Source organism: Natator depressus, chromosome 3 (assembly GCF_965152275.1).
Source record: "Natator depressus isolate rNatDep1 chromosome 3, rNatDep2.hap1, whole genome shotgun sequence".
Taxonomy (NCBI): Eukaryota; Metazoa; Chordata; order Testudines; family Cheloniidae; genus Natator; species Natator depressus.
The window spans coordinates 144170722-144183872 of NC_134236.1; the positions used below are offsets into that span (position 1 = coordinate 144170722).

A 13151-nucleotide genomic window follows, 5' to 3' on the forward strand; every position below is an offset into this window, starting at 1 on the left:
GATTGTGCCACACCTCTCTGCAGTTCACTGAAACTGAGATTCACTCAGCCCAGGGGCTTCTCAATTAACAGGGACTTTCCCAATGTCCATTGTTCAGCCTTTCTGGGAGCCTGAACCCCAAATAAATCTGTTTTACTCTGTGTATAAAGCTTATGCAGGGTAAATTCATAAATTGTACACCCTCTCTAACACTGATAGAGAGATGCACAACTGTTTTCTCCCCCAGGTATTAATAACTTACTCTGGGTTTATTAATAAACAAAAGTGATTTTATTAGGTATAAAAAGTAGGATTTAAGTGGTTTCAAGTAATAACAGACAGAACAAAGTAAGTCACCAAGCAAAAACACGCAAGTCTAAGCCTAATTCATTAAGAAATTGATTACAGGTAATATCTCACCCTCAGAGATGTTCCAATACACTTATTTTACAGACTAGACTCCTTCCTAGTTTGGGCCCAATCCTTTCTCCTGGTACAGTCCTTGTTAGTTCTGGCAGACATCTCAGGTGGTAAGCAGGGGTTTTCTCATGATTGGCAGCCCCTTTTGTCCTGCTCCACCCCCTTTTATAGCTTTGGCACAAGGTGGGAATCTTTTGTCTGTGCTTGTCCCCACCCCCGTCTCATCAGTGGAAAAGTACAAGGATTAAGAGGTATTCCAGTATCATGTGACATGGTCAGATGTCACTGTAAGACCCCTAAAAAGAAAAGGAGTACTAGTGGCACCTTAGAGACTAACAAATTTATTTGAGCATGTCCGATAAAGTGAGCTGTAGCTCACGAAAGCTTATGCTGAAATAAATTGGTTGGTCTCTAAGGTGCCACTAGTACTCCCTTTTCTTTTTGCGAATACAGACTAACAGGGCTGTTACTCTGAAACCTGTAAGACCCCTAGTCTCCATTCTTCCTGGGCTGGCCAACAAGTACACAGGAAGGCTTGCAGGTAAATAAACCATTTACAACCAATTGTCCTAGTCAATGGGAGCCATCAAGATTCTAAACCATTAATGGCCCACACTTTGCATAATTACAATAGGACCTCAGTTATACTTCATATTTCTAGCTTCAGGTACAAGAATGATGCATGCATACAAATAGGAGGAATATATTGAGTAGGTTATACCTTTATTATGATACCTTGCAAGAGACCTTTTGCATAAAGCATATTCCACTTACATCATATTCACACTCATAAGCATATTTCCATAAAACACATGGAGTGCAACATCCCACAGCCTTGTTGTCCAAACTTTTGTAAAGAGATGAAGCCCATATAAGAGATGTGGGTCACCCTGAGACATAGGGGACTCCCACAATCGTGTTGTATTTGTAAGGTGATCTCTGCCCATGTCTCTAAAGACTTACCTCTGACAGGGTAAGCAGAAGCAGCAATCAGAGGGGGCCCATATAGATGTGATGCATTTGTATGTACTCTACCTATTAATAGTACTCAGCCAGCCATTCTTGGATTGTGGATTTGTTCTACACCTAGCTGAATGCCTTGTTGTCATAGGATTTGACTGTATATTTAAAAAAAGAAATCTGCTGCAGCCCCTTTCCCCATGGTATTTCTCTTTGTCTGTTGTCACTGTGACACATCTGGCTGCACCAGCAAACACTAGGCCCAAAGAAATGTGGAGCTTTTGAGATTGTAATGTGTGTATTCATGTAGGGTTTGTCTGTGCTGCACCGAAGGCCTACTGTGGGTGTGAACAGTGGTATGACCAAAGCGCTGCGCTGTAACTTTCCCGAGTGAATGTTGCAGATGCAAACTAAACTCAGCCCTTTTTGAAGAGGAGTATGCTAATGTGAACTAAGAGCCTTTTAGTTTGTGCAATCTAAACTGCAGGGCAGTTTAGAACAAAGTCTTAGTGATTTGTTTACTAGGCTCAAAGACTTAGACAGCTTTTCAGTCTCCCAAGATGTAGAAACTGTTTTGTTTGGCAATCTGAAAACTTGCCTACACTATTTTACCCTTCCTTTAATAAACTTCTGCCTCCCAGTTCTTAGCACATAATTCTTTATAGCCTGACTGTTCTTTTGACTCCTTAGAGCAGGGTTTCCCAAACTTGATTTGTGGCTTGTACAGGGTAAGCCCCTGGCGGGCCATGAGACGTTTTGTTTACCTGAGCGTCCACAGGTACAGCCGCTCGCAGCTCCCAGTGGCTGCAGTTCGCTGTACCTAGCCAATGGGAGCTGCGGGAAGCAGCCACTGGGAGCTGTGAGCGGCCGTACCTCCAGACACTCAAGTAAACAAAGCATTTCACGGCCCACCAGGGGCTTACTCTGAACAAGCTGCGAACCAAGGTTGGGAACCCCTGCCTTAGAGCAATGTTCTGAAGTTATGTCCTAATGTAATTTTGGAGAGTGAGTCCCCTCTGTGGACTGGGGACATTACACAACAAAACCCCCACTGAATAATATGACATTTTAATCCTGTTATCTGTGGAAAAAACACCATGAACTACTCTGATTGGACCAAGGCCCCTCACATGCATTGGCTAGCACCACCTAGTGGAATAGAAAATAATAACATTTCACTTTATTTTAAGTCTCTTGTGATCTAGAATGGTCAAATTTTTGTATAGTGTATTACCTCGGTGGTGAGCTGGAGCCGGTTCACACCAGTTCGCACGAACCGGTTGTTAAATTTTGAAGCAGTTTTAGAACTGGTTGTTAACCCGCTTCCCTGCAGGGGGCGCTGAGGCTTTGATGGGCTCTGGCCAGGAAGTGATGTAATTCTGCCTCTGGCCGCCGGGGGCGCTGCGGTGCAGGAGCCATGTGGACTGCTGCCTGGCCCTGGGCACGAGCCCTGTTGCTGCTACTGCTCCCCAACCCCTGGCCCTGGGGCTCCCGCTGCTGCCTGGTGGGTCCCTGGCTGCTCTGCTGGGCCTGGGCTGCATCCTGCTGCTCGGGCTGCTCTGAGCCGCCCTCCCCGTGAGCACCCACCACCCTGCCCGCAGCCAGCCCGTCTCCAGCCACCCCTGAACCCCCTGCCGCACGCACCCCCTGCCCTGCCTGCAGCCAGCCCCCGTCTCCAGCCACCCCTGCACCCCCTGGCCTGCCTGCAGCCAGCCCCTGCCGCACGCACCCCCTGGCCTGCCTGCAGCCAGCCCCTGCCGCACGCACCCCCTGGCCTGCCTGCAGCCAGCCCCTGCCGCACGCACCCCCTGGCCTGCCTGCAGCCAGCCCCTGCCGCACGCACCCCCTGGCCTGCCTGCAGCCAGCCCCTGCCGCACGCACCCCCTGGCCTGCCTGCAGCCAGCCCCACACCCCCTTGCCTCTAGCCAGCTCCCCACGCCCCTGTCTGCAGCTGGCCCCACATCCACTGGTGCCCTGCAGTTCCCAGGACAGTAACCCTGCACACCTGCTTCAATGAGGGGGGCAGGGAGCAGCTGGGACCCACACACGTGCACACCCTAGGGTGACCAGAGAGCAAGTGTGAAAAATCAGGACGGGGTGGGGGATAATAGGAGCCTATATAAGAAAAAGACCCCAAAATCGGGACTGTCCCTATAAAATCGGGACATCTGGTCACCCTAGCACACCCCAGGGAGTGGCGGGGACCCACACATGTGAAACGGAGCTCATTTCTAGTTCAGGCCCATCTTTTTAAAAAAAAACTTCAGGCAGGGTTAACATACATCCGTATTTTCCCTGGCATGTCTGGCTTTTTGGTTCTTAAATTGCCGTCTAGGAGGAATTTTTAAAATTTAAAAATTCCTGGGAAAATAGGGACGTATGGTAACCGTGTTGGTACAAAAAATACATACTGGGGTATAGCCCTTAAATCAGAACTTTTTATAGGGAACCAGTTGTTAAGATTTTGGCAGCTCATTGCTGTATTACCTGTGTTTCTCACTGTAATCTAACTCTATCTTGGTTACACAAACCCAATATTTAGCACCCATTTATATTGTATTGCTCTGAAAGTCAAGTCCAAAGCCTTCATTTATTGAGTAAGCACATGACACGTGAACACATTCATGGTCTTAAAATGCCTTTCATTTTTTGTCTAGATGAGGAATATCAGATTGTCAGATTTCACCGAGTCTTTGAAGAAGATAAAGCGCAGTTTGAGCCCTCAAACCCTGGATGCATATATTCGTTGGAACAAGGACTTTGGTGATACTACAGTTTGAAGAACTGCTGTGTAAAAGTGAGGAGACAGTGCTGCCTGCAATGAGCGATTGATACAGACCGGGAATGCAGCCAGAGTTTACAGGACTCCACAGATCTTTAAATATCTGCACTGGCAACTTGAGATTGATTGATTTGAAAAAGAAAATTATACAATGTGAAAAGTTGATTAAGGCCTCCGTGCCTTTTTAGTCAGGATTTACTCACAGGGCATGTAAGTTAAAGCACAATAAGACCTGGGGTAAGACTTCTAGCAATCTAATCATGGTCTGAATATTAATCTGTGTATTTTGTTGGCGATATAAGGTCCAATTGTATTGACAGTTGAAAGATTTATACCCTTAGTTGTTTTTTTAAATTTGTCTCATGACATTTACTTTTTCTGCTCTCTTCCTGGTAACTACTAACTTCTAACTGGAACTTTGTAAATTTTTGTTTCAGTTTTTAATATTTTTATCCATACTGTGCCAAATAAACCATTTCCCTCTGCAACAGGAAGAACAGCACTGGGAATTAGCATTATTTAAAAGAAAAAAAAAGTATCCAAATGGAAAGCAGCTGGTCTGCTACTACCTTGTCTTTTGTCTGGTTATAGTGTGGCCATACAGTTCACAGAACAGTTTTTAAAAAAAGACCTTTGGTAGCAGAACAGCAAAAATCCTATCAAACCAGTTGAAATTAACAATTATTACATTATAGAATTGCTATACTAAGCCATTTTTGCCAGCAGTATTTTTCTTTAATTCATTTGTAAAGCTTCCACTGTAGAATGTTGGTTTATTCTTATGGTGTGTTAACTTCTACTTGAAGCCCAACTGATTTTGGAGAGAATAAATGATTCTGTCAAATTGTGAAGTTTTAGAACTAGTGTTTCTACTCTGTATTCATTTCTATTTACAATAACTAAACTTTTAGTTAAGTTTCCATTCTGGTCCTTGCTTTTTTTAATCTACAGAGGAGAGCATTAAAATAAGTGGCTAGATATTTAATACATAGCACACACTAACATTTTTATACCTTTTCATGTGCTTTGGTTTGTATACTAAAATCTAAAATAAACTCAACTGATCTTTTTTAAAAAGTAAAATACATTCTTTAAAATAAACACCTGAATTTTTATTAAATAAGTGACCTACTGTAGTAAATAGAAACACTTAAATCATGGTCTTTAACTACTGTAGTAAAGGGAAATGCATATTTGGCCTGTACTGCATATGGGCAACATTTTTGTTTACAAACACTACTGTGGAGCTAAACTATGCTTAAAACATCATGAGAAAAGGTCTGTAGGAAGGCATCCTGTGACAGCTTTGAAAAACATATTTTTTTCTTCAGTAACTAAAAACAAAGAAAACCACCCCACACTTGTGAAGATTTTGCTACAAAAATAGTGCATGGATTTTTACTGTCAGTAATTGTTTAAGAAATCTGTTTATACAGCTTGTTTATAGTTTTTCTTCAGAAACTGGAAACTTGAGTTTTCTATTAAGATTGTCATTAAAATACTTTTCTTACTGCTTCAGGAATGGAGCACTCAAAACACTGAGGACAGTTGATCTTATAGGTTTAGCTATAAAAGGAACTAGCTGATGTAGAACTAGGGTGCTTACAATTCTACAACAGAGCCCTCTTTTATCCATTGCACAATATTGGGAAGTATATAACAGCAGAAACTGTCAGCTGTTCAGAGACGTAAACATGATTGTTCTATTCTTGTTTGAAAAACTGCAGAGATGGCTTAATATTACAAAAATCAAATAAGGCAATAGGAGGTGATAAGAAATAGAGGCACTGTTACACTGAAATGCCTTTTAAAGAGTATAACCAGTTTGCACTCTTGAAGCTTTCTAATCAAAGTTTCTCAACTATGTGGTGTCATACATAATTAAGGTATGTGAGTTCTGGTCACCTGATCCACCTCTCAGGACTGCTTGGAAAGGTAGCCACTGCCAGTAGCATTATAGGATTTCAATGCCTCAGCTTTCTAAAGAGACTTTTAACCACTTTGGGTTCTCTTCTGCCTTAGAATTTTGAAGCACTTGCTTTGCACTGCTGGGTAATTCAGTCATAGGTTTCATCACTAAGGTTGGATAGTACTTCTTGGTTAATACCTCTTGGTTAACTAGTCAGACCTCTTAAGACCCCTCATTTCTCTTTCCATGAAATTGTGTAATCTTGTCTCAAGAACCTTATGGTGCAATAATTACTACTTTAAGTAAATAGTTTTTATTGTAGATATCTTTATAGTCTTTTTTTCTTTTTTCTGCTAACCAATCTAAATTTTTCTTTTAGTCCATTCCTTCATGTTTTATAAGTAGTGTCAAATTTAAATAAGTGCTCATCAGCAGTATAATGTTCCACCTGAAGTGTAAGGATCACCGGTTAATGGAAAACACCTGGATGATGAAGCATTATTAGCTAGGGTCATAGAGAAACTTTAAACATGCATATGCATCAGAGGGGAAGAGGATTAGTTCCTTAATCTCTGCTGTACAGCCAGAGAGGTCACTGACCCCTTTTACACCTTTTCTCAAGCAATTAGGCACTGCATTTTCTCAGAGCACAGAACTGGAAGAGACCAGGCAAAAGTGCCGCCCGGTACTGTAGCACATTCTTGCAGACTTCTCTCACTACAGGTATGCCTTGTGAGCAGACTGGAGTCCTGGGAATGGGCCTGAATAGGAGAATGGGTCTGCCTTATCTTCAAGTCAGCCATTCCTTCTTGCTTGCCCAGTGGCTCCATCCAGGTTCTGCGCACAGAGTTTGAGTTTAAAAAACTGGCTTCTGTCACTCAAGGTCAAGATACTACAGAAAGCCAGTCATTTTTTGATGACTAGTGGGAGGACTCCTTTTTTTAATCTAGTCCTTCACCTAACAGAGGACCTCAGATATAGTGGAGTGTTTCAGATTTTGGTCCTCCACATGAGTAAAAAGTTGAGCCATGTCAAGAGGCCACTTTTCATAACCCAGAGTTACAAAAACCAAAGGTGCAGACAAAAAAATATAATTGTTTGCAGCAGATTTACCTGATGACTCAAACTGGAGTGAGGTTACTTATATTTTTGCTCTGAGACTTGTATTCAAGAGTCCTTTCGTGAATGTTTGGTTTCTGAAATGTTATAAACATTGCTATGGAGTATTAAGCTATGTCCTTCTATTGATAAAGGAAAAATGTATGTATAAAAGCATGGTGAGCAGTCACATAGCTTTAGTTTCACAGTGTTGGTTGCCCTACAATAAAATGTTGCAATTTGTCTTGTTTTTACCGTTTCTCTGTCAGTTTTGTTACATAAAATGTCCAAAACGAAGAGCCTCTGATAAATCCAAAGCTTATTAAATAGCTATGGCGTTTAAGATTTTCTGATGTAATACCAGATCACTTGGGGGTCAGGGGGGAAGCTGAGGGGGAACGTGTATATACCTCATATATTTAGTTACTGTGGGACATGATTCATTTAAAAAGCTAATGTAAACCGAAGTGCTATTTCCTAATTAAATAATGTGCTGAAATTGAATGTGTGATTACCTCAAAATCATGCTAAATTACAAATAAAAAAGTGGAAACTGTGATTTTGAGTGATTGTTTAATCCCAGTGGGCTGAGCCAACAGCTCTGAAAATGCAAGGAAAACATGGCTCAGCGCTGCTAAAGCTGCTCAGCTGACTCCTGCTTAGATAAAATTCTCTCTCCATATTTTTTGAGTGACCAGACTTACAAAAACGAAGATAGTAAAGGTTGGGGAAATTGGTTATTTTGTGAAGCTAGGAGAATGTGTGATCTAGGGCTTAGGGCAGAAGCCTGGGAATTTAACTTCATGACACTTCCTTCCAGTGACTTCATGGTGTCTGACCTTGGGCAAGTCATTCTGACATTGTAATATTGGGGGAGGAGGTCTTCTCCATTCATGCTTTTTTTAACTCACCTCATCTATGGAATCTGGCCAACAGCTCCATGTCACTTTTTTTATATTTATCATAACAGCTAATTGTCTGTCAGTAGCTTTGAGTAATCAATCTTATGTTATTCCCTGTCTTTCCCTGCACCTCCCACCCTCCCTCAGTGTTTACGCTGGCTCTTCCTGACATCAAGTGTGCGTTTAGGCTTTAAGGTCTTCAGGGTTGTTGTTGTTGTTTTTTATACTGAGACACCTTTCTGGCCACTGATAGAATTTTATTCCAAATGGTCTACTAATGGGGGTCCTAAGCTGTTGAGTATCACCTATTAAGGAAATATTTTAAAATAAATATGGGCTATGAGGGTTATATGTTAGGCATAAGCTATGGATTTATGAATTAATCCAAAGCCATGCCCAAACAAGTCCTTAGACCTTCTGGCTTTGGTTCAGAAGATATAGTTTACATCAGAACATCATTTTAAAAGTGGGTTTGATTCTTTTCTTTTTTGGAATCAGGTTAGTTTGTGCTGCTTCTCCCATGAGAGCAGTACTGAGAACTCAGTGCAGAGTGCCAGGTTTGCAGTAGCTGAAGAGCCAAATACCCACGCAAGGGGGAGATTTGGAGTGTGAAGGTGGTCTGTGATAGTCAAGTTTGCATGGATTTTGCCTTTTGGAGAAGGAACAACAACAAAAAAACCTGGCACCACCAGCTGTTTCTAAACCGCTGCTAAACATCTACCATCCTCTGTAATAAAACTTTCATCTGTGCCATATACTGGCAGAGCATGGGAGCCCTGCTTGCCTTCTCTACCCAGGGAATTACCAGAAAAAGTATTTTTGTTCGTTCTCCCCATTAAAATTATTCATTAAAACAAAGTGATGCTGTGAGCTGTTGTGTACATTGTGTGCACAGTTAACCTACCTTAAGACATAGTAAATGCAGCAAGACCTATTTCACACAAGTTCACTTGATAATTTATGGTAATGCTCCAAAATAAAGCGTAGTGTGTGGGACTGGGATATTTTGGGCGACTTGCCCTTGTTTAAAATGGTGAATATACATTTGAGTGAGGTTAGCCTGCTATTGTGCTCTGAGTTAACAATCCACCCCCACCCCCCTTCTCAATCTCATTTCTATTGGTACGTCTTGGTAAAGTGTCCTATAGCATATGCTTGGACTGCTGAAACTTCAGCCATGGAATCTTGTAGCTCTGTACTAGATAGGAGACAATGAGATCATTGGACTGAAATAGTTTTAAAATAACCCATAGACTTGGCAGCAGTGGCCAAGCATTGTGGAAACAGGAGCATCACCACCGGCCATCTCCTGCCTTGTCTTATCCCAGTATCAGCTTGGTTGTTTGATAGGAGAAATGAAGAACAAGTAAGTCAAACTAATGCAGTGAACCAGAAACAGTAGCAAAATGTTTTTCAAGAGGATTGAAGTGTAAGGAATATTCATCTTTCTCAATCAACAACCTGGATTAGAAAGACATTTTGGCTAGCTTTATTGCATAATTGTCCATTACTGGGACTTTATACCTTCCTCTAAAACACTTGCATCTGGCCATGGTTGGAGACTGTCATAAATAGAAAGGGAAGGGTAAACCCCTTTAAAATCCCTCCTGGCCAGAGGAAATCTCCTCTCACCTGTAAAGGGTTAAGAAGCTAAAGGTAACCTCGCTGGCACCTGACCAACATGACCAATGAGGAGACAAGATACTTTCAAAAGCTGGTAGGAGGGAGAGAAACAAAGGGTTTGTGTGTCTGTCTACATTTTGTCTTTGCTGGGGATAGACCAGGAATGAAGCCTTAGAACTTTTAGTAAGTAATCTAGCTAGGTATGTGTTAGATTATGATTTCTTTAAATGGCTGAGAAAAGAATTGTGCTGAATAGAATAACTATTTCTGTCTGTGTATCTTTTTTGTAACTTAAGGTTTTTGCCTAGAGGGGTTCTCTATGTTTTGAATCTAATTACCCTGTAAGGTATTTACCATCCTGATTTTACAGGGGGGATTTCTTATTTCTAATTCTATTTTTATTAAAAGTCTTCTTGTAAGAAAACTGAATGCTTTTTCATTGTTCTCAGATCCAGGGGTTTGGGTCTGTGGTCACCTATGCAAATTGGTGAGGCTTTTTATCCAACATTTCCCAGGAAAGGGAGGGTGCAAGTGTTGGGAGGATTGTTCATTGTTCTTAAGATCCAAGGGTCTGGGTCTGTAGTCACCTAGGCAAATTGGTGAGGCTTTTTACCAAACCTTGTCCAGGAAGTAGGGTGCAAGGTTTTTGGGAAGTATTTTGGGGGGAAAGACGTGTCCAAACAGCTCTTCCCCAGTAACCAGTATTTGTTTAGTGGTGGTAGCGGCCAATCCAAGGACAAAAGGGTGGAATATTTTGTACCTTGGGGAAGTTTTGACCTAAGCTGGTAAAGATAAGCTTAGGAGGTTTTTCATGCAGGTCCCCACATCTGTACCCTAGAGTTCAGAGTGGGGGAGGAACCTTGACATGGTGGCAGAGTGGTGGGATTAACCTGAAATCATTTTGAGATCCAGTTGATTTTTTTGAACTAGAAATACAGATTTTTAAAAAGGAGATTTTTTTTCTCTTTCCTTTGGAAAGGAAGTCCAGAAGCAGCTGAAACTGAAAGCAGCTTGTTTTTTTCTCTGCTTTGTGGCCAAGCAGAGACAAAAGGGGATTATCTTTGTGAATTGCAGGTTTTCTTTGCCTGGAGGCAGGGTACTTAACTCCTGCAGGGAAATTCACAGTCTTCCAACCCAGAGTTTTTTTTTTTCCCTAAAAGTAAATAGAAGGGGGGGTGTTCTACCCATTTGCCTGGAGACAAAAGTGGCAGGGGTTTGTTTTTTTTTGGATTTTGAGTTTTTACAAGGAGCACAAGTTTAAAAAGGAAACTTGTTTTTTCTTTGGGCTGGGTAAACAGGTTTCCAAGTAGTTGGAAGTTTTTTGCTTTGATTTGGGCCCAGAGCAGAGACAAGGGAATTGTCTTTTTCTGTAGGCTGACAATCACTATCAGAGAATAGGTATTCTATTCCAGCACAACAAAATTTTACAGCCAAGTTTTGTTTGTTTATTTCTAAACTTTGGGTGTAAAGTTAGTTAAAAACAGAGAGGTTAGAATGACCAAATCCGCGGCTCGACTACAGCTGGAATTAGCCAGATTTCAGGCTGAGGAAAGACAAAGGGAACATGAAAGACAGATAGAACTCATGCGGCTGAAGAAGGAGGAGAAGGAACAAGAAAGGGAGGCAGCGAAAGAGGCAGCAAAAGAGGCTGAACAACACCAAGCGGCTGCTCACAGGAGAGCTATGGAAGCAAGGGACAAAGAACTGGAGGAGAAGGAAAAAGAGAGAAGATAAAGGCTCAGCAGAATATCCCAACAAACCCTAGCAATCCTTCTCCAAGTACCACTTCCCATCCCAGAAAGTTCCCCACCTACAAGGCAGGCGATGATACTGAGGCCTTCCTAGAAAACTTCGAAAGGGCCTGCCTTGGGTACAACATCTCTACTGACCAATACATGGTAGAGCTGAGGCCACAGCTCAGTGGACCCTTAGCTGAGGTGGCAGCTGAAATGCCTAAAGAACACATGAACAAGTATGAACTGTTTAAATCCAAGGCAAGAGTCAGAATGGGGATAACACCCGAGCAGTCTCGTCAGTGGTTCAGAGCCCTAAGGTGGAAACCAGACGTGTCATTTACCCGACATGCCTACCACATTGTGAAACATTGGGATGCCTGGATATCCGGAGCAAGTGTTGAATCTCCAGTAAATTTGCCCTTCCTAATGCAAATGGAACAATTCTTAGAGGGTGTTCCTGAAGAAATAGAAAGGTACATCCTAGATGGGAAGCCCAAAACTGTAATGGAGGCAGGAGAGATTGGAGCCAGATGGGTGGAGTTGGCAGAGAAGAAAAAAACTGGTCGCAGTTGGAGCGGAGACCAGAAGGGACAACCCCAGGCCACACCCTATTACCGGGGGCCGCCCAAAGCCCCACCTACCTCCCAAAGAACCCTCCAGACCCCTTATCGTCCCACCACCCCGTTCTCCAGCAACCCTCCTCGCCCCAGTGACCCGTCAGCTGGACGATGTTTTAAATGTAACGAGCTGGGGCATGTAAAGGCCAACTGCCCCAAGAACCCCAACAGATTACAGTTCATTGCACTGGAATCACACCAGAGGTCCACAGGCCCAGATACCTCCCAGATACCCTTGGAGCGGAGGGAAACTGTGAGTGTGGGCGGGAAGAAGGTCACCGCGTGGAGGGACACCGGAGCACAAGTGTCAGCTATCCATGCTTCCTTAGTGGACCCCAATTTAATCAACCCAGAGATCCAAGTGACGATTCAACCCTTCAAGTCCAACTCTTTCGATTTGCCTACAGCCAAGTTGCCTGTCCAGTACAAGGGCTGGTCAGGAACGTGGACTTTTGCAGTCTATGATGATTATCCCATCCCCATGCTGTTGGGGGAAGACTTGGCCAATCATGTGAAGCAGGCCAAGAGGGTGGGAACGGTCACCCGCAGCCAGGCTAAACAAGCCGTGAGGCCTGGCTCTGTTCCGGAAACTTCTATCGGGACCCGGTCAGAGGTGATGGACCCGGACCCCAGACCAATGTCTGCAACAGCAGTAGTGGATCCAGTCCCAGAGACCCAGACGGAACCAGTCCCAGAACCGGAACCAGCCGAACAACCAACACCAGACCCATTGCCAGCACTGAATCCAGTACTTGCAACCTCAACACCAGAGGGCCCCACCGACCCTGAACTGGCAGCAGCCGATAACCCGACACAAGAGGCTCAGCCGGAGCCTGAATCCCAACATAGTGCACCAGCGGAGAGCGGTTCACAGTCAACAGAAACAGCTCCATCCCCTATATCGCTTCCAGAGGGACCAAGCCTAGGTCCACAATCCAATGAGGAACTGATGTCTCCAGCATCAAGGGAACAGTTCCAGACCGAACAGGAAGCAGATGAAAGCCTCCAGAGAGCTTGGACGGCGGCACGGAGCAACCCACCGCCTCTCAGCTCTTCTAATTGATCCAGGTTTGTTGTAGAAAGAGGACTTTTATACAAGGAAACTCTTTCTGGTGGACACCAGGA

General features: G+C 43.3%; 1 protein-coding gene across 6 annotated transcripts in view; it reads left to right on the plus strand.

The window, feature by feature from the left end:
- The window catches only part of SPAST (spastin), a 72423-nt gene extending 64813 nt beyond the window's left edge, over window positions 1–7610 (plus strand). For all 6 annotated transcript variants that reach the window (XM_074948963.1, XM_074948962.1, XM_074948958.1 and 3 more), the window contains one exon: window positions 4017–7610. In XM_074948963.1, the coding sequence (XP_074805064.1) occupies window positions 4017–4139 (123 nt within the window). In that variant the 3' untranslated portion in view covers window positions 4140–7610. The remainder of the gene's footprint in view (window positions 1–4016) is intronic.
- Window positions 7611–13151: the final 5541 nt, after the last annotated feature.